The following is a 22906-nucleotide window of genomic DNA, read 5'->3' on the forward strand; positions in this document are numbered from 1 at the left end:
GCCAACACAGATCATCTCTCCTCCCTCCAAACCACTGAATTATTTTCTCTTGTGGTATTTAATATTTCACCTTATGCTATTTTTAATTTTGTCTATATTCCATTTCTCTTTAGAATATAACTTCTGGGAAGGGATCATGTCTTTATATATTACCTAGTAGAGAGTGCTTGCTTATTGAATTATTGAGAAATCTCAACCAGTTGTTATTTTCTAATATTTAGGAATTGGAATGTATACAACTGCATGTAGTAGGCACCTAATAAATGTGTTGAATGATGATTGAATGGATGAATGCAACTCACCAGTGCTCAGGAAGCCAAAGATACCAACTCGGTAGTTTGCAGTGACCACAATGATATCTCCAACTGCAGCAAGAAATGATCCTTCCAGGTCTAGCTGTTCCTTTCTCCCACCATTTTCACCGGTATTGTGGAAGAACACTAGCACTGATGTATTCTGGCTCTGAAATAAATGAAACGGGCTTTATGGCACTGAGGGAGAAAGAATATCTGATACTTGGTTCAGTTTCAAGTGTGCAAATTGGACTCCTATGGTTTCCACCCCTTATCTAGAAAGACTTTTTCTACTTGTTGCGGCCCTAAGATATGTCTTGCTTTTTGCCACCTTTCTTATTTTAGAAGCTCTAACTCTCGATATATTATCAATTTCTCTTTATCAGAAACCCTGCAAATAATGATTAATGAAAAGGAGCACATAGAGACATAAAAATATTAGTGCCAGAAGAATTCTTAAGAGATCATCTGGTCCAATCCCTAACAATGCAAGAGAACTATAATGTAGAGTGGAAAGAAGACCAGTCCTCAAGTCATAATACCTGGGTTCAGATTCCAGCTCTTGTACTTACTGCCTAAAATGGCAAATCCCTTCACATGTCTGAACGTTAGTTTTTTAGAGTTCTCTAAGCTCCCTTTCAGTATTAAATTCTATGATTTTTTGAAATGGGGGCAAGGCCAGAAGGGGGTGACTTGCCTAAGTCAGTGGCAGAGCCTCAACAAAATTCCAGGTTTCCTGACTTTAATTCAGTGTCCTTCTACTACTCCAGGCTGCCTTCTTGTGGCCATATATACATACGCATATAGAAACATAGTGACCATTCTCTCTACCTCCAAAAAGAGAAACTGAAAGAATTGATCTTTCAATACAAGCAAATAATACACATATGTATGTATGTGTGTGTATGTATACACACACACACACACACACACACACACACACACATATATAGTTGTTCAATTGATTAGTCATGTCTTATTTTTTGTGACCCTTTTTGAGATTTTCTTGGCAAAAATACTGGAGTGGTTCGCCATTTCCCTCTTCATCTTATTTTACAGATGAAGAAACTGAGGTAAACAGGGTTAAATGACTTGCCTAGGGTCACTCAGCTAATAAGTATCTAAGGTCACATTTGAACTCAGGTCCTTCTGACTCCAGAGGTGGCACTCTATACACTGCAGCACCTAACTGCCATGTGTGTATATGTGTGTATGTGTGTGTGTGTGTGTGTGTGTGTGTGTGCATGCATGGGATTTATTTAATGTCAAGCTCCCCCAAAAATGGCAAACTAGAAGGTGTGTTAGGTTAAGTTTCACATGGGATAACACAAAGATCTGGAATGTTTTAGCTATAAAGAACCATCAATATGCATGAATCACTCCTCCTGAATTTCCTATTTTTTTCTTCTTAATCAGCAAAAGAAAATGCTTGCCTTGTTACCAGTGAATAGGAATGAAGCAAGTGGGAATGAGGAGTGAGGAAGGAAAAATCAATGAGTCAGAGTCAGCTCTCAGCTGCATGCAAACACAGGCCAGACACCTAGGGCAGATGGATCCATGCTTTGGAGACTCTAACAACATTACTCTCCTTCTCAGACTGTCAAGTTACCATCTCCACTCAACTGGGTTGACTGAGACCAGTAACTCACCCAAGATAGACACTACCGAAGCTCCTTTAATCCAAGTATGTTAGGGGTAGTGGAGGGGAAGTGCTCTTCACTGAGAAGAACAACAGGGCTATTCACCCAAGGCAGATTACGCTAACTGAAGTAGGCAAAATCAAGAAATGGTGATTTTGTCACAAGCATACCTGTGGCAACAGTCACCACTTCCTAGTCCAGCATCATCAGTTAAGTAATAATTTTTACCTAACTGTTATTTGTTCACACAAAATCACAGAGGGTTAGAATGAGAAGCAGGGACATGATAAAGCCAGCTCAAGCTAGATCTAGAGGTCAATTGTTAAATTCTCCCAGTGTCCAATGCTATTTTTACTACCCCACACTGCTTCCCTGTTTTGCTGATGAAAGAAGTCTATAGCATACTGTTGGAGTCTGTCGTCAGTGTACAGAGGGCTACATCCCCCCGCCCACTGCCTCTACCCCCCCCCCCCCCCATAGGATACCATAGCTAGGAAATATCACCTGCTGAAACTGTTGAATCAACTCATAATGGATGAAACTAGCTCTCTACAGGAATTTTTCCAAAGTCAGGAACCCTAAGAGATTAGTAAATGGGAGGCAGATGAGCTTACCAATCTTACCAAGATGACTAGCAGCTGCTCTTCTATCTAATCAAGGAACTACCACTATGAAATGTGAACCATTTCCACAAAAGCACTCATTTTGGAAATTGTAGCATCACAATACATAAATCAGTAATAATAAAGTGAAAACATTTTCTAGCTTACTAGTTGCTTAATCTCTTTTGACTATATAATCTATCACTGTTCTTCCTATAAAAGAAAGTGAGATAAGGCATGCAACATAATTTTCAAACTTTATGCCACTTCTCTGAACCTCAGTTTCTCTATCAATAAATTGGGGGGTTGAGACTTACTTCTAAAACTTTTTCCAGCTGCAGTATTCTATGCCATCTGTTTTGTCTGATATTATATATTCTAAGGCTTGATCCAATTCTACCCTAAGTATGCCCACCCCATATGGCTCAGCCAGAAACAGCATACTAGCCACCTTTTTGGCACTACAGCGGGAGAATTATACATGTGATTGGGCTGGTTGGTGATCTTCCCTGATCTGCAGGTACCTCCCGGGCAACTGAGAATATAAGCTATGGTTCAGGGTAGAGAATCTAGTCCTCTGGCTCAATGTCCAAGGTCTTATTTTCTGTAATGATGAAGCAATTCCTTATTGGTCCCATGGATTTGTGTTTTGCTTTATGACACAGTGATCCCTTACTGGGTCCCAGTGATTTTGGGGCTATGTCAAAAATGACTGACGGCTGCATTTAATACCCATTCAGCATATTTGAGAAGGGGACACAAAAGTCCTCCCTGTTCTCTCTGCATTCGGAGAACTCTGTCTTGACCTTCCAGCACAGGAGAAGGCAGTAAGAGGGAGGCGATTTCTTTCCTTCTCTCTCCCTGGCAGGAACCATGATCATCAGTGGAAGAACATGTGCTTGCCTAGATGAATCAGAGCTTGGGCCTCAAATGCCCAGCTGCCTCCCTTGTTTTGTGTTTCTTTCCTTGATCACAAGTAGTCAAATAGAGATCATGAAACACAGATGTTTCCAGCCTATATTATGGTTACTTCATGAGCTCCAGAGGTCTGGTCACTAAATCGAGTGCTGGTTGTGCAGTAGGAAGTGCTGGGGGAGATGGCCAGCCATCCCTGTATGAGTTACTGCTCAGAAAAATGCATACCGAGGTGAAAGTGAAATCTGCCTAGCAGTCCCATAGTCTCCCAGGATAACATGAGAGGAGCAAGAGGTGACAGTTTCCTCTTTTAAGTATTTAAGTATTAAGAGATTTTACTTTGGCAAGGTGGAGGGAGAGAGGGGAATATGTAGAGAATGCAAGAAAAAGCCTTTTCTACTCTGTTTGGAGACTAAATGTAGTTCATCTGAGGTCAGAGTTAGAGCCTAGGTGGCAGATGACATACAGAAAACAATATTACCCTTCCTATATGAATATGGAACAATGAAGCTACCATAGGACACTGTGGCTAGTGTTTAGCAAGGGGATGACTTAGCACTGTGAAAGCCCCACACTGTCCCCCTGATCTGCATGTGACCAAGGGTTAGCCAGAGTTATGTCCGTGGGAGCAAAGGGAAACTAATCAGACTACTTGGAGAATGGAACCTTGCTTGGCCTTGTTGGCCCCCTGGGGAAGACAATTTTTCAACAGTGCCTCATTTATGTGTCAAATATCCAAGTAGCTTAATACTCACAAGGTTTTGAGGGACAAACACATTCAGGTACAAACAGTCTTCATTAACAGTAGGAGATGAGGCCTTTCCAAATCCAGGCTGCCAACAGTTGGCCCTAAAGACACAGGTTGAGTTACTGCAAGCACAGTGAAACCCAAGCTAAATTTCATGACCTTCAATGCCCCCTAGACCTCTTTCCTCCTCTTCTGCCATCTCCTTTCCCTCCATCTCTGATTAATACAGGAGACATTTCATGAGGTTCTTTGTTTTTAAAAGCCACTTTTAAACATTTGTAAAAATACATTCAGAATTGCAGAATTGAGACAGAAATCAGTAATGTACACCAAACTGCCTCTCTGTATTCTGAAGTCTCATGGGCATATTCACACACAAAGCCCCTGGCTGACCATCTAGGATGCAAATGAACTGATGTGCAACAGTGGGGGGAGGAAGGGGAGAAGGCGGAGGGAGGAGCAGATCCAGGACTTACCAGGGTAATTTGGCCATTACTACACAGGCAGCCTGGTCTAAAAGAATCAGAAGGTCTCAAATCCTGGCTCCAACCCTTCCTTTTCCTGGTGGATCTCTCTATGTCTATATTCCTTTATTTGTAATTGTCAGAATAAGGTTATACAAATCAAATGAGATAAGGTATGCAGCATAATTTATAAACCTTACATCACTTAATACGTTAAAAAACATTTATTTAGTTATCTACTGTGTGCCAGCTATAGATAGCTAGGTGGCACAATAGATAGAGTGCCAGGCTCTGAGTCAGGAAGACCTGAGTTCAAATCTGGCTTCAGACTGGCTATGTGACCCTGGGCAAATCATTTAACCTTGTTTGCCTCAGTTTCCTCATCTGTGAAATGAGCTGAAGAAGAAAATGGCAAACCACTCCAATATTTTTGCAAGAAAACCCCCAAATGGGGTCACAAAGAGTTGGATACAACTAATCAACAAAACAGGTGGGAATGAATTTGTCCTGACCATCTGGGCACACCATCTCATTCAACTTACCTGTCACTAACTGTCTACATTTACAAGAATGCTCAGTTAAGGAAAAATATTTTAACCGTGGAACAAAGCAAAGTCAAGTATGCGAGCCATCACTCGATAGATATGAAATGACTTCTATGGGTCATGTACTATGTTAGGCACTGAAGATACAAAGAAAAAAAGATAAAACCTCTGAAGAGTTAAATCTACCCTGTCCTCAAGGAGTTTATATTTTATTGGAGGAAACAACATGCAGATATGTAGCGAATAAATACAAATAATTCTGAGGTAGTTAAATATGGAGTAGTTAAGGATAGAAGTCATTAACAGTAGAGAGGATCAGGGAGTACTTTATGGAGAAGACAGTGCTTCTTGAGTTGCATCTTCCAGGCAGAGAGGGAGAACATTCCAGGGATTATTGATGTTGTGGCTACTAGACATGTGGGCCATTTCCTTCTCCTTCATTTTATAGATGAGGAAACTGAGGCAAACAAGATTAGTGACTTGCCCAGGATCATACATGTGGTAAGGATCTAAGGCCTGATTTGAACTCACGAAGATGAGTCTTCCTGACTCCTTGCTCAATACCCTACCCATGCTGCCACTTAGCTGCCAGTTACAGGCATATGATAGGCAAATAACTAAAAAGAAGCAGATATTTACATATCTATCATGATTACAAAATGCTTTCCTTTGTTGTCTCATTAGATCCAAGCTTGGTGTCCTTTCTACTATACTACAATTCCCTTCACTATGTAAAGTGTGGCCAGATTGTTGATATCCTGAATGCCAGGCAGAGAAATGTAAACTCTACTGAGGAAGCAAAGGGAACTATTGATGGTTCATGGGCAGAGGAGTGACGTGATTAGATTTATGATATAGAATAGCAGCTTCTTGAAAAAAAATTGCAATGGAACCCTTACCGTGGCACAGTGGCATCCCAAGAGCCGGTCCAGTTATATGACTCTGGTGCACTGAATCTCCTTTGTGCCAGTGGTGGGGCTGCATATGGAACTCCCAAGAACTGGACGATTCGTTTCCATTCAACACCCACTTGAATTGCCTCAGATCTGCCCTTCAGAGTCCCTTGGGTGGCAATGAACACCGTGGCTGGGTCTGTAGTATGGTTCAGTATGGAGACACCTGTAGAAAAAATGGGAAAAATAAACACTTTGCCCATACCATTATTTTTACTAATATCTAATCATAGAAAATGCCATGCTTTTGAATGACAGAATTTTAGGATTGGAATGCACTTTAGAAGACATCTGATTCCATTCCAACTTTGACAACATCCCAACACATGGATATATGGAAAGCTGGTTCTGCTTGACCAAAGAGGGAAGGACTAAGGTTAATTAGAGTAAAAATTCCAGAGAAGTATTTGTAGGTCAAAAGAATAAAAAAGAAAAACTTTACAACAATGAATTAGAATGATCCCAAAGTGAAGAGTTTTTGTTTAAAGGACACACAATGTGATGCTGCAATAATCCTCTTCTTAGGTCTAACACATATGTTTTCTCTGCTGAACTAATTGGACCTCTCAGTTTCCCTCCAGGTCTGAAATTATTCTGTGAAATTTGATGAAGCCAGCACTCCTTTGAGGGCACAGACCAGTACTTCTACTCCCCCAGAGTTTTTCCAGGGCTGTGTATACAATGGGCAATATTGGACCAAATTGAATGAATCACAAAACTACTTAGCCTGTTTCTTTTAAGGGCATTTCATATAATGTCACTTATGACTATCTATATTCCTCAAAGTCTTCCTTGAGTGGAATTCAGTATCATTTGCCAAATTAACAGCCACACACCCTGCCATAATAGAGGAATAGGAAGATAGATCATGGCATCATAGATTTAGGACTGGAAAGGACAGTGAAGATAATCTTCCTTTTTCGCAGATGAGGAAATTGAGGCCAAGAGAGGTTTAAGTGACTTGCCAAAAGTCCCAGAGGTGGTAAATGGTAGGGTTGGGATTCAAACTAAGGTCCCCTGATTAGAATCTAGCCTTCTTTTCCCTATAGTTCACTGCCTGAATACAGTATGATAGTTAATACTATCTTACAGGGTGTTGTGAGGAAATTGTTTTGCAGACTGTAAAACACTACATAAATCTGAGTTATTATTGTTAATTGGCCTGTACTTTCTAAGGTTCCAGTGATTTAGTGAACGCTGTCCTTTCATCTACCTCCAAAGTTATTAACCTGAACTGAGACCAGAAACAAAAACCCAAGAAATGGAAAGATCCGGTGGGCATGCTATACCCTGCACATTTCTTGCAGTTACCAACTATTATTCCTCTCCCTCCTTCACAAGATTTCCTGTTTGGCTTGAAAATTGAAGAGACTGCTAAGCATTCAGTGCTTCAGAGGACTGTCTGACTCCGGCCACCCCTGGAGGCCTGGTCTATTCCAAGGGAAGTCAGTTCATTCCTGGAATCCGACAGAGGAAGAATATGTCAGGGTAACTTTTGATTTTTTTTTTATTTTTTTAATTAAGAATTTTAAGAGGATGCAAATTTGATTTCTCACAGACAGCATTAATTATCACTTCCTCCAGAGCTGTCAAAGTGAATCTTAATCTGGTGCATATCAAACAAATAGACGTGGAAAAACATTAAATGAGCATTTCTGTCCTTCATTGACTCTGATAGATGCTGAAAGGAACTTTGTGGAATTGAGGTGTTATCAGGTCACTGGTAGCAATGGATTAAAAAAAAAGTGAATCACATAGTAGAGTAACCAGGTGGCACAGTAATTAGAATGCTGGACCTGGAGTCAGGAAGAAGACCTGAATTTGATTGTGACCTCAGCCATTGGTGCGTGTCACTGTGTGACCCTGGGAAAGTCACTTAACCTCTCTCTGTCTTGGTTTTCTTATCTCTGAAATGGGAAGAATAATTACATCTACCTCCTCGGGTTGCTATGAGGATCAAATGAGATGGCATTTGTAAAAATGTTTTGCAAACAACTGAAATGATATATAAATGCTAAGTACTATTACTATGTGACACAGAAGACACAGAAATGCTAACTATTGTTAGTATGGGACTTTAAGTTGGGAAGACTTGAGTTTAAATCCTGTCATAGACACTTAGTAGCTGGGCGACCTCGGGCAAGTTATTTCACCTTCCTAAGGTTGCGTTTCTTCCTTTACAAAAATGAGGATAATAATATCACCTCATAGGGTCAATGATGAAGATTAAATGAGATAGTGGATGTAAAGTGCTTTATATATAATATGGGATATATGTATATATATAGAGAGAGTACAGTACTATAGTACAGTATATATATATATATACATCCATATGGTATAGTATAGTACAGTACTATATAATTGCTAACTAGTACAAGAATACATGGGAGGTAGCTAGATGGTGCAGTGGACAGAGCACTGGACTTGGAGTCGGGAACACCTGAGTTCAAATTTGGCCTCAGACACACTTACTATGTGTGTGACCCTAGACAAGTCACTTCACCCCATTTGCCTCAGTTTCCTCATCTATAAAATAAGTTGAAGAAACTGGCAAACCACTCTAGTATCTGTGCCAAGGAAATCCCAAATGGGGTTACGAGGAGTCCCGCAAGACTGAAATAACTAAACAACGACAAAACCCACATCCTGAAAATTGTATCAATTTCTTCTGATGCATTTGATACTCATTGTTACCCATTCAATGGATCAGAGATCTTCTTTTGGATAGTCTCTCTTTAGGGTATATTTCAGTGACCCTCATTCATCCTATGTGATTCTTATTCATGTATTAGCACTCTGACTGGCAGATAGTAAATGCTTCTTAAATGTTTTATCTGTCATCCATCCATCCATCCATCTATCCTCCATCCATCCATCCATTCTTTCATCCATCCACTTGCATAGATCCTTCATAGAAGAGCTGCTCTCCATGATGGAAGTCTTCCTCTGTCTTATAACCCTTCACAGATGCCAAGAGAGACTTCTACCTATGTGATTGATCCCTCACTGCATGATTGGCCCACGGTGTTTTAAGTCATTTATCTCCTTGATGGTGTCCCCTTATTCTACATCTTTTGTATAGTTCATTAAGAACATGCAGCATAAATAAAAGGGGTATTGCTTCATACTGCAGAAATCTGAAGCCCCCAACTCAAGGAATTTCCAAGCTTAACTGTATTATGGAATGAAAAAAAGTATGCTAATGTACTCTCCTAGAGATTATACAATCCTCACTAAAAGGAAAGAATGGCATGTGAATTCCAGAACTGGGAGCGTAGAATCAGAGTGGTGCTTTCCTCAGTTCCACATTTAGTTCTCCCCCATTCTGTAAAGCCCAACTCAAAGACCAACCTCCTCCATGACACCCTTCTTGATCCTCCCAGTTGGTAATAGCCTCTCATAGTAATTATGAGGCACTTACTGTATATTATTCTGTTTTATAGTTAATTGAAGTCATATCTTATTGGTGCCACAGTAGACAGAGCTCTCTAGGCATGGAATTAGGATAACCTATTTCAAATCGAACTTCAGACATTTACTGGCAGTATGACCCTGTGCAACTAGCCCATCTCAGGTTACTCATCTGTAAAACAAGAATAATATCGGTGCCTACCTCCCAGGGTTCTTGTAAGGATAAAAATGGGATAATATTTTTAGAGTTACTTTTCCAACATTAAAGTGATATACAAATGCTAGCTATCATTGTCAACATTATTATCCCTCTATAAGACTGAAAGTTTCATGAAAACAAGAACTGAATCTTTAGTAAATGTGTATATTCCCCATTATCTATGAGAACAATAATCAGACAAGAAAGAGTGATGTAAGTGTAAAGGACAGTAGAAGAGAAGGAAGAGATTTTAACATAGAGGCAGTTTATTCCAGGCATGGGGTCATAGGAAAAGAATGGAGGCTTGAAAGTAGTCTAGAGGCTGGAACATATGAGCACATATGAATTAAGAAATATGATATTCATATTTATTCATATTCATATGTTAATAATTCATATTATCAAATATGAATTAAGCCTGCACAAGTGAGATATACTCAAATTATAAATGGCCTTGAGTACCAGAGTCAGTAGTTGAGGAGACATCTTTTTGGTACTCTTTAAATAAAACCTTGTATCACTTTTTTCATAAGGCTGACGATGCCTATACTTGCTTAGGAAAAAAAAAACCTCTTCCAGGCTTGTCAGGTTTTCCATCCAGCAATAAAATGCCATCCCACTCTGCTGTTTCCAAACACATTCTTCATCCAAGGGACTTTCAGGTCAAACCTCTGAATCCATAGGTCTTAGTTTACCTTTCTTCCTATAAATGTAGGTGGCTTCCTCTCGGAGCAAGAGCCGACAGCTGTGGCCCTGTAGGCTGTGTGTGCAGCTCTGAGTATCTGGATAGAACACGCAGCGGACAGAAGCGGGCCAGATCGTCAGCGTTGTGATGTGGCAGGCTGGCTTCTGGTAACATTCTGGGAGAGAAGAGAGAGAATAATGAGAGAAAAACAGCTTCCAGTAGATAAATGCAAAGGAATAAAACTCAAACCAACATTTCAGTCCCTAAATTCTTGTATGCTGTTATAAAACAATAGGAATGACAGTGATGATAGTATTAATAATATTAATTAGTATTAGTAGTATTAATAACACACATATGGTATTATTAATATGGTCATATGTATAATACATTATATATAATAATATAAAGCATAGTATATATGAGATTATACTATAAGTGATATATACATCTCTCCATAAGTATATACATAATAAAGTAAAAAATAGTTTTACAAATAAGAAATTATCATATTCTAATATAAGTTTGTTGATTTATATTTATATAAATAAAATATAAATATACTTAAATTATTGTAAATAATAAAATAAATGTATACATATATATATATATTTGGAAAGCATTTCCTTTCATAAAATCATTGCCCCCTGAGATGAAATTATTTATTCACACTCATATACTTAGTAAGCAGGTTAGAGTTAGGATTTAAACCCAGGTTTCATGATTCCATCTCCAACACTATTTTTTATCACCATGAAACAAGAGTGAAGCAAAATTACTTTCTCTGTTAGCTTCCTGCCCTATAAAATGGAAATAATGTTATTGTTGTTCCTTATCTCACAATATTGGTGAGAGGAAAGCTTTTGGGAAAAGAGTAAACAGCAATACAGATTTAACCTATTACTTTTAAAAATATAATTTATTTTCAATATTCATTTCCAGAAAATTATGAATTTCAAATTTTCTCCCCATCTCCCCCTCCCCTCACCCCAGGACAGCTGTATTTTGATTACCTTTTCCTCTAATCTGCCCTCCCTTCTATTACCCCCCCCCCAACCCTTATCCCCCTCCCTTCTATTTTCTGTAGGGTAAGATAGATTTCTATACCCCATTGCTTATATATCTTATTTCCTAGTAGCATGTAAAAATAATTTTTAACATTCATTTTTAAAGCTTTGAGATTCATATTCTCTCCCTTCCCCTCTTCCCATCCACCCTCATTGAGAAGGCAAGCAATTCTATATAGGTTATATATGTGTAGTCAGGCAAAACACTTCCATAACAGTCATGTTATGAAAGACTAACTATATTGTCCTCTATCCTATCCCGCCTTCCATTTGTTTTATTCTCTCCTTTGACCTGTCCCTCTACCAAAGTGTTTGCTTCCTATTACCTCTTCCCCCAACCTGTTGTCACTTCTGTTATTCCCCCTCTCTTATCCCCTTCCCCCCTACTTTCCTGTAGGGTAAGATAAACTTCCATATCCAATTGAGTGTATGTTATTCCCTCCTGAAGCCAAATTCAATGAAAGTAAAGGTCATTTAATCCCTCTCATTTTCCCCTTCTTCCCCTCCATTGTAAAAGTTCTTTCTTGCTTCTTTTATGTGAGATGATTTAGTACATTCTACCTCTCCTTTTTTCTTTCTCCTAGTACATTCCTCTCAACACTCAATTTTCTTTTTCTTTTTTAGATATCATCCCTTCATATTCAGCTCATCCTGTGGCCCTCTGCCTCTCTGTCTCTCTGTCTCTCCCTCTCCCTTTCTCTATATGTATATATGTATACATACACATATGTATACACACATATGTATTATACACGCACACACATACATATATACATATATTCCCTCTAACTACCCTAATACTGAGAAAGGTCTCATGAGTTACAAATATCATCTTTCCACTTAGGAATATAAACAGTTTGACTTTAATAAGTCCCTTATGGTTTTTCTTTCCTGTTTACCTTTTCATGTTTCTCTTGATTCTTATATTTGAAAGTCAAACTTTCTATTCAACTCTGGTCTTTTCAACAAGAATGCTTGTAAGTCCTGTATTTCATTGAAGTTCCATTTTCTCCCCTGAAGTATTGTAGTCAGTTTTGCTGGGTAGGTGATTCTTGGTTTTAATCCTATCTCCTTAGACCCCTGGAATATCATATTCCAAACCCTCTAATCCCTTAGTATAAAAACTGCTAAATCTTGCGTTATCGTGATTGTGTTTTCACAATACTCAAATTGTTTCTTTCTGGCTGCTTGAAATATTTTCTCCATGACCCGGGAACTTGGGAATTTGGCTACAATATTCCTAGGAGTTTTCCTTTTGGAATGTTTTTTAGGAGGTGATCGGAGGATTCTTTCCATTTCTATTTTATCCTCTGGTTCTAGAATAGTAAAGCAATTTTCCTTGATAATTTCCTGAAAGATGATGTCTAGGCTCTTTTTTTTTTTTATCATGACTTTCAAGTAGTCCAATAACTTTTAAATTATCTCTCCTGGATCTATTTTCCAGGTCAGTTGTTTTTCCAATGAGATATTTCACATTATCTTCTATTTTTTTATTCTTTTGATTTTGTTTTATAATTTCTTGATGTTTCATAAAATTATTAGCTTCTATTTGTTCCATTCTAATTTTTAAGGAATCATTTTCTTCAGTGAGCTTTTGCACTTCTTTTTCCATTTGGCCCATTCTGCTTTTTAAGGCATTTTTCCCCTCATTGGCTTTTTGGATCTCTTTTGCTATTTGAGTTAGTCTAATTTTCAAGGTGTTATTTTCTTCAGTATATTTTGGGGTTTTCTTTAGCAAACTGTTGACTCGTTTTTCATGATTTTCTTACATCACTCTCTTTTCTCTTCCCAATTTTTCCTCTACTTTTCTTACTTGATTTTCAAAATTCTTTTTGAGTTCCTCCATAGCCTGAGACCAAATCATATTTTTGTTAGAGGCTATGGATGAATGAGCTTTGGCTTTGTTGTCTGCTTCTGGTTGTATGTTTTGATCTTCATCATCATCAATGACATATGAAAATGCCTCTTCAGTGAAAAAGAATCTATAGTCTGTTTCTTCCCCCTCTTCCCTTTTGTTCATTTTCCCAGCCAATTACTTGACTTTTGAGCTCTTTGTTATGTGGAGGGCTCCAGAAGCAGCCCCCACTTCAGCTGTGGCTTCCACCCCTCTATGGCTGGGGTCAGACCCCAGGTGAGAAACCCTTTCCACTAAGCTTCAAAGCTCTCTTTAGGGTTTGTGGGTTTAGAAGTCTGGAAACTGCAGCAGCCACCCGTGATTCAGTCCCCTAAGCCTGCTCCAGCTCTGTCTGTGCTACTGAACTTCACTCTGCTCCCAGCCTGGTGAGATAGACCCTTGCTGTTGATCTTCCAGATTGTCTTGGGCTGGAAATTTGCTTCAGTCTATCATTTTGTGACTTCTGCTGCTTTAGAATTTGTTTAGAGTAATTTTTTACAGGTTTTTTGAGTGGCTTGTGGGATGATTTTTAGCAAGTCCTTCCTTCTACTTCTCTATCTTGACTCTGCCCCTCTACCTATTACATTTGAAACAAGCTTGTTTATGTACAACAAAAATGTGATGTTAGAATATTGATGACAACCTCAGAAGCTTGAAATGGTTAAAAGTTCTGAAAAGCCTAAAGGCAGATTTCCTTACCTGAGAGGCAAAGATCTCTGGCAGCAGAAAAGTTGCTGGAAGCATCAATGCTGATATGGGCTATATCAAAGTTCATGATAGATGAATCAATGAGAGCAGAGGAGATGTCCAAGGATTGCCATGAGTCCAAAGAGACTGCGAGAGAGAGCAGACGAAATGAAAATGAAAAACTGAATTCAGAATCGTTAAAATGAGCAGGTTCTCAAAAATACCCTTAAAACCACCAAATCAAGCACATGCCATATCACCTTGTTTAATAGTGCTGTGAAGAGAGCACCAGATACAGCACCAGAAGACCTGAGTCTGATATCTGGCTCCAATAAGTTATGAGTGTGGTAACCTTGGGAATGTTATTTAATGTAAGTCTTAGCTATTCAGTCATTTCAGTCGTATTTGACTCTGTGACACCATATGGGATTTTCTTGCAAAGATACTGGAGGGGTTAGTCACTTCTTTCTCCAGCTCATTTTACAGATGAGGAAACTGAGGCAAACAGGGTTATATGACTTGCTCAGGGTCACACAGCTAGCAAGTATCTTAGGTCAGATTTGAACTCAGGAAGATGAGTCTTCCTGATTCCAGACTTGGCACCCTATTGACTGCACAATCTACCTGTCTTAGTTAACTTATGTATGAATTGGGGATAATAATACAAGCTAAAGAAAGCTACTGTGGTCTCTGACTGTCCTGAGAAGCACAACTTCCAGGAATAGGGAGGTGATAGCGCCGCTGTCCTCTGTCATGGTCAGACAACATCTAGAGTATTGTGTCCAATTCTCGGGGCTACAGTAGGGAAAAGTGTTGATCAACTGGAGAGCATTCTGAGGACAACCAGAATGATGAAGATCCCTGAGTCATTGCTATAAAAAGATTGGTTGAAAAAACTGGGGATATGTGAGGAAGAGAAGAATCTTGGGTGGCATGATAATGGTATTTTACTATTTTAAGGGCTATTACAGAGAGGAGGGACTAGATTTGTTCTCTTCAGCTGCATAGAGAAGACCTAGGAGTGATGGGTGGAAATTACAAAGAAGTAGATTTAGGTGTGATATGTGGAAATATTTTCTAAGAACCAGAGCTATCCAAAAGTAAGATGGGCTACTTCAGAAGGTAGAAGTCTCCCCCTAATTAAAGGTCTTCAAGTAGAGTATCAAATATGCTATAGTGGGGTCTCTTTTAGGTAAGAGTCAGATTAGAATCAAAAATCCCGTTCAATTCTAAATTTCAGTGATTTTGTGGCAAACTTACCCTTCCTCTCTCACAGGGATATGGTGAGGACCATCTAAGGTAATATGTTTCTAGCACTTTGAAAATTCAGTGTTATAGATTTGCATAATTATTGCAACTATTACAATAACTACTAGTACTTTTATGGACAATATATTTCCTGAAAGGGCACTAGAATATTATTCTGCTTCCCTTTCCTGATCTCAGTTTTCATCACCCATTTGACTTTTTGGTCAGCTAGGACATATTGTCCACAAATATCACTAAAGATCAAAATCACTCAACTTTGTTTCAGTTTTCGATGTGAAAAGAACACCAAAGACCCATAAGTATGCATTAACAAATACAGAAACTTTAATCAACCTACCCCTCTGATTATAATCTCTTGGGACATAAAAATAACTTAGTGGGAAGGCAGAACACATATTTCACTTTCATATTCATCTGTTAGACTTTGAGCTCTTTGAGAGCAGGGACTAGTTGGCTTTGTTTTGTCCTGATTATTTTTTGGGGGTATTTCTTTGTGCCGTCAGGGCTTATAAGACACAGTGCTTAGTATACAGTAGGCACTTAACAAATGGTAGTTGACTTGACTTGTCCCTAGAGTATAAAGGATTAGTGTGTTCTGCCTGAAGATATTAGCAAACTCCAGGGTGATATGGTAGAAAGGGTGCTGATCAAGACCCAGCTCAATCCCTCACTAGTGTGCTAGTGATTCCGGGTAAGTCCTATAATCCCTCTGAGTCTTAGCTTCATTATCCTTAAAGTGGTGATAATAATATTTTGGAGCAGCTAGGAGGCACAATGGATAGAGCACTGACCCTAGAGTCAGGAGGACTTGAATTCAAATGTGGCCTCAAACACTTCCTAGCTGTGGAACCCTGGGCAAGTCATTTAACCCTAATTGCCTCAGTTTCCTCATCTATAAAATGAGCTGGAGGAAGAAATGGCAAACCACTCTAGAATCTTTGCCAAGAAGATCCCAAATGGGGCCACATAGAATCAGACTGGACAGAAACAACCACACAATAGTACATCAGCTGTAGAAATGTTTGCAAAGTGAAAAGTTATGTAAATGTAAACTATCAATAGTCTTGATTATATTTTCCTTAGCTTCTTGCTGTCATTAAAAACCCATCTTTTTAACACCAAGAAGACAAGGATAATGTCATCAGGAATACTAATTACTCACATTTAATTAACTCTTTGCAAGATCTTCCCAGTGATATAATATAGCTACAGATCTTGGAATGCCCAATTTTCTATAGAGGGGGCATAGTCATGTGCAGGGTGTATGTAGCAGGGTAAGATGGCACCAGACACTGGGTGCTAATCTCCTTCAACAAAGGAAATTCAGAAGTGCTAGGGAAAGACTCTGATGAGAAAGTGAGTTCTTAACTGAGGGTCCATGAACGTTGGATCCTATGTATTTTTATTTAGTGCTTTTTAAAACATTATTCTGAGAAGGGGTCTATCCAAAAGCTTTACCAGACTGCCAAAGGGGTTCATGACAAAAAAACTGAAGAACCCCTGAATTACAGGAAAACTGTTGTTGTTAGGTCCAACTCTTCATGATCCCATTTGGGGTTTTCTTGGCAAAAATATTAGAGCAGTTTGCCATTTCCTTCTCCAGCTCATTTTACAGGTAAGGAACTGAAGTAAACAGGGTTAAGTGACTGGCCCAGGGTCACACAGCTAGTAAGTGTCTGAGGTCAGATTTGAAGGATGAGGATGAGTCTTCCTGATTCCAAGCTAAGTGCTCTACCCACTGTGACACAAGAAAAACTAGATAACAGATAAAATCAAACACCATAGAGAGAGACTATAGTCTATTAGTTGGGAAGTAACAGAGAGGATAAAAATGATGGAGAGACAGATAGATAGATAGATCTATCCAAGAGATAGATCCTTGCACCCTGAGTCTCTAGTCCTTAGAGATAGTGCCCTCGAGAAAGAGAATTCCTGTGATCCAGGGATGTGTCGATCAATGTTTAACAACCAGCTTTCCATTTTATATAAAATACAACCACAACACACTTTTAAATATAATATACATCATTAACATTTTCTTTATTACTTTCATAAGTCTAGACAAAACAAACAAACAAAAACCAACCACCAAATTAAGCCCTGATTACTGAGGTCTAAATAATGACACTGAAAATTTAACAATCATCTTTCTCAAGCTGGTAGGAGATGACTGAAGTACCTTTGGGCATGTGATTCCATTGATATTAGCTACAGTTCTGGACAGGATTTCTCTGATCATCTGGGTTCTCTGAGGACTCCAGAGTACCCAGTGCTGAGGATATTACCCTAAACTTATGTTCCAAATTTACATCCCATGACTTATCTTTTGTTTTGTTTTGTTTTCTTAAACATTCCCTGCAATTCTTCATTTCTACTGTAAGGTCAAAAGGCATTGCTGAAGGAGGACCAAGTCAAGCTGCCTATTTTGAGATAATGATCACACTGCAATTTTGTCTCAGGATGGAGAGCCAGTGGTGTTTCCATTTCAGCACGTAGGATGTCAGATTGCCAATTATGGCCTTAAAATAAAGAACTTGGCTTGGAACTGGGTATAAGTTGATGTCTAGGGAAGATGATTGTTATTGAAGGTCAAGTAGAGCACGTCCAGTGAAAAGAACCTTACATGGGAAATGAGGAGATCTGAGTTTCAGCATGAGCTCTGTTACTCATGGATTTTCTGACCTTGGATAAATCCCTCCATCTCTCTCATTTGTTGTTGACTTTGGAGATTTCAGTTTCCTCATTTGAGAAATGAGGGGATTGGGCTAGAAATAAGGTTTCTTCCAGTTCTAATATGGCAAATGATGAGTTTCTAACTGACATTGAAATCTAGCCACCCCACATCAGTCACAAGGCCAGAAAGAAGGGCCACTCTGGCCTTATTCCTCCACCCAGGCTCTTGAGATGCAACATGATATAAGCAAACAGTACTTGTAGAATAAAGATCAGAATTTGAGTTCCAGTGCTACCATTTATTAGCTTTGTAGAAAGAGATAGAGATTAGGATAGAATTCTTTGTAGTCAATTCCCTCTACCAATGTAGGCACCAGGGCACAAGGAAGCAGGAGAAAGCTAGAACTCAGACAACACCAGCAGTAGGGAAAAATAGGATGATTAGGAGGCCAGTCACCCCAGTATGAATAATCCACACAGCAAATAGTTATTTGTTCAGTCATATCTGTCTCTTCATGACCCCATGTAGGGTGTTCTTGGCAAAGATACTGGAATGGTTTGCCATTTCCTTCTCCAGCTCATTTTACACAAGAGGAAACTAAGGCAAACAAGGTTAAGTGACTTGCCCAGGGTCATATGGCTTTTAAGTGTCTGAGGCCAAATTTGAACTCAGAAAGGTGAGTCTTCCTGACTCTAGGCCCAGCACTCCATTCACTGGACCACTTTGCTACCCATCGTCATTGTTGTTTTTAACCAGAAAGGGATTTCACTGGTGTACAGAATACCTAGAGAAGAAACTGCTTCTGCTTATAAAGATAGAAACCTGAGAAAGAGTGATGAAAAGGTATATGATTTTCCCCAGGTCACATTGTAGAGATTAAACTTGACCCCAGAGCAGCTAGATGGCACAACAGATTCCAGTGCTAGGCTTAGAATCAGGAAGACTCATCTTTCTTAGTAAAAATCTGGTCACAGACACTTCCCAGCTGTGTGACCCTGGTCAAGTCACTTAAACCTGCTCACCTCAGTTTTATCATCTTGCAAAATGAGCTGGAGAGGGAAGTGGCAAAACACTTCAGTATCTTTGCCAAGAAAACATGAAATGGGGTCACAAGGAGTTGGTAATGACTAAATCAACTGAATAGCAGAGAAGTCTTGACCCCAGGTCATTCTGCCTCTACCTACCTGTCTACCTGTCCTTAGCCTGCAGATACCATTAATAACTACAATACTAATGATGGTGAAAATAGGAAATAGGAAACAATCATATTGGAGGCTAGAGCTAGAGAACTTTTCTCTCACCTCCCCAGGCTCCCATTGAATAATAAAATTCAATAAATGTCAATAAATGTAGTGATGCCTGAATCAACGGGTTTAAGTAATGGCTCTGTCACTTACTGTTAGCTAGTGTTGAGCCAGGACCAGAACCAAGATTCCATTTTTGCGTTCCTTCATCTGATTGTGAGCTTTATTCAAATAGAATAGTGCTACCTCTGAGGGCAATATGATAGAGTGATAGTAAGATTTACTAAAAGGTAGTCATGCCTAGTTTCCTACAATAGATATTTTCTTGAGCAAATTAGGTATAAACTAGAATTTGGGCCAGCAGCATCACATATATAACATATATTTGGGGCACTGCTATGTTACCAAAGAACCCAGAACTGAACCTCTCTATAAAGGAAAGGATCTTTTGTTTTTCTGTAAAGTCTCAGTCTCTACCTAGTTAATCTATTTAGTGAATTAGGATTTTCTTTCTTTAACAGGGACACACTTTCTCTGAAGGGCTCTAGGAGGGCAACTGGGTTATAGCAGTGGAGATTCTATCTTTGGTGCCTGGCCACATCCTAGAATCATCTGCCACGTGTAATTACAACCCTTTGAAGGCAGCCAATTCTTGAGCATTTATTTTGAGATTACAGGCGTCCCACAGAGACAGCTCCTGCTTTGTTCAGGTGTGGGCTCTGGCTGTTTTGGGGGAGGTAGAAGCCGCAGCCTTATTACAGGACTCAGCCCAAGGGCAGTTCTAAGAACTCTACCCAAAGACAGTGCCAAGAACTGCAAGCACTCTTTCAAGTTTCCTTCTTAGTTAATGGTCAGATGTTTCATTTTAGCTCTCTAAGTGAAGGCGTGTGTGTGGGCTTCAGGAAAGCAGGGGGCAGCGGCCATGCTAATAATGGAATGAGGGGTCTTGTATTCAAGGCTATTGGGGGCAACTAATAGGAATAAGAAACAGTGGGGTGAGATCTGTGCACAGCAGGCTAGAGTCTTGGACCGAAGTAAACATTCTTTTATTCAAGGTACAGCCAGAGATGGTCTGATCCCTTGGTGCAGTCCCTCCTTTCCCACCTCCCTTCACTGCCTCCAAGGCACCCCCAACCTGAAATGGGCATATTAAAGAATCAAATTGAATAATACTTTATCCTTCTCCACCTCTATTTTGTTATTATTCAGTCCTTTTTCAGTCATGCCTGACTCTTCATGATCCCATTTGAGGTTTTCTTAACAGAGTTACTGGAATGGTTTGCCATTTCCTTCTCCAACTCATTTTACAGATGAGGAATTGAGACAAACGGGGTGAAGTGACTTTCCCTGAGTCCTACCGCTAAGTACCAGAGGCCAGATTTGAACTCAGGAAGATTGGTCTTTTTGATTCCAGGCCTGGCACTACTCACTGAGCCACCTACCTCAATACATTAAGTACTAATAATCCCTCAGAGTGAAATGTATTCATCATAGAACTTATACTGCCAAAGTCAAAAAGGAGCTTAAAATATAGAATATTACAAGGCAGAAAAGAGAATGAGCTAAAAAAAACCTTAAAACACACACAATTAAAAATAGAATACTAGAGCTAGGAAGGATCTTAGAATACAGAAGGTTAAACCTTAAAGGGACTTTAAAACATATGTCAGAGCTGGAAAGCACTTTAGAACATAAAATAGTAGAGTATATAACCCGAGGTATCTCAAAGTCTTAGTGCAGGTTTAAGTTATTAATCTTTAAATTGCACTAAAACTTGTAACATGTAAGTTGCAACATCATATAGGATGTCAGAACTGGATGGAGCCTTAGAAATCTTGTAATCATAGTCTTTTATTTTATAGATAGAGAAACTGAGACCTGGAGAGAATTATTTCCCCCTATGATAGGAGGGCCTCCCGGGCAGCATGAATATGTCACCCCATGTCGTGTATGTGGAATAAAGATGGCTGGAGAGACGAGGAGAGAAGGCTATAGCCATGAGGAGGCAGGAAATATTGGAGACACAAATTTACCAACTTAAAACATAACTTTTGAATATCAGAGCTGGGAGATATTTTAAAGATCATCTTGACCATTCTACTCATTTTACAGAGAGGGAAACTGAAGTTGAAGAAGGTGAAATCACTTGCCCAAGAATATACAGAGAATTGGTGATGGAATCCAGATCAAAGTCAGATCGTTCTGCCTCTTAACCTGTGCTACTTCCATTACACTGCCTCTTTCCAAAATCATCATTGTTTACAGTCTGCTACCAGGATCAAAACATAATTTGACCAGAGTGAGAAAAATCTTCAGGGGGAAATATTTTTATAAACTTTTTTGGATGGCATCTCCTATGACCTGATTCCTTCATGTATGACTGTTTTTTCTCATCAACATGTAATGTATTTGGAGATGCTATAATGAATAAGGCTAAAAATGACTAGCGTAACACATTTGCATTTTCCAAACTTAATTTAGTCACTGTTCATATTGCCTTGCAGCCGACCCTTTCCCTGAACTCATTTTAAAAACTTGGCATCACATGAGGGAAATGTTCAGAAACAAGAGTAAAAGTGATGGGAAGAACCACCAAGGAGGACAACCTATTTCTGCTTCTAGCTCACCCCACACCACACTGTTCTCCAAAGTGACATTTCTCTATTTCCAATACCTTCCCCTCAAAAAAAAAAAGCACAATTGTAGAATATTATTAGTGCTGAAAGGGACCTGAAACTCCCCATTTTCTAGACTAAGGATGTGTGGCTTTTTTTGAAAAGCAATTCATCTGAAAAAAGATCTGGGCATTTTAGTAGATTTCAGTATGAGTTCATGTGGACTAGATGGTATCATAATGAAGAACCTAATGTAGACAGTCTACTCCAGAGGTTTGGTGTCAGAGTCACAGAGGTGACACAGTCTTTAATCCATTTTGCCCTGGAGAGACAACAATTGGGATATGGTGGTCATTTCTAGGTAACATATTTTACAAAGAAGCTTGATAAGCTGGAGACCATCCAGGTCTCTAGAGACCATCCATCTTTACCAGGGGTAACCACTGGCCTTTTCTTAGTCAAGCCTTTCTTGATCTCTATGTAGTATGTGTGTATGTGTGTGCGTATGTGTTCATCCTTCATTACTGAAGAAGACCATGCCATCAGAGAAATGATGACATGACTTGCATTTGACTTTGTTTTGAGTGAAGAAGGGCTGTGCATGTCAGCCTCACTTCTCCTCCAGAGCCATCTGAATCCAGTGACCAGATATTCATCAGGATGACTGGAGATGACCCAAGATGGGGCAATTGAGGTTAAGTGACTTGCGCAAGGTAACACAGCTAGTCGATGTCAAGTGTCTGAGGTGAGATTTGAACTCAGGTCCTCTTGACTCCTGCACTGGTGCTCTATCTACTGTACCACCTAGCTGCCCCTTCTCTGCAGTATTTACCACTGTTGACCACTCTCTTCTCCTGGACACCCTTTGGTTTTCCCAATACTGTTTTTTCCTCTTTTTGTCTTCCTTCCTATCTAACAGTTCCTTCTTAGTCCTTTTTCTGCATCATAATCCTGACCACATCCTCTAACTGTGGCACCCCAAGGAGCTGACCTAAGAT

General features: G+C 39.4%; 1 protein-coding gene across 1 annotated transcript in view; it reads right to left on the minus strand.

The window, feature by feature from the left end:
* The window catches only part of TG (thyroglobulin), a 366261-nt gene that overhangs the window by 161372 nt on the left and 181983 nt on the right, over positions 1–22906 (minus strand). Inside the window, exons 36-40 of the mRNA XM_072606558.1 lie at positions 14119–14253; positions 10469–10633; positions 6107–6326; positions 4206–4299; positions 303–462 (exon numbers count right to left, since the gene is read on the minus strand). Coding sequence (XP_072462659.1) covers positions 303–462; positions 4206–4299; positions 6107–6326; positions 10469–10633; positions 14119–14253 — 774 coding nt within the window. The remainder of the gene's footprint in view (positions 1–302; positions 463–4205; positions 4300–6106; positions 6327–10468; positions 10634–14118; positions 14254–22906) is intronic.

Source organism: Notamacropus eugenii, chromosome 4 (genome assembly GCF_028372415.1).
Source record: "Notamacropus eugenii isolate mMacEug1 chromosome 4, mMacEug1.pri_v2, whole genome shotgun sequence".
NCBI lineage: Eukaryota > Metazoa > Chordata > Mammalia > Diprotodontia > Macropodidae > Notamacropus > Notamacropus eugenii.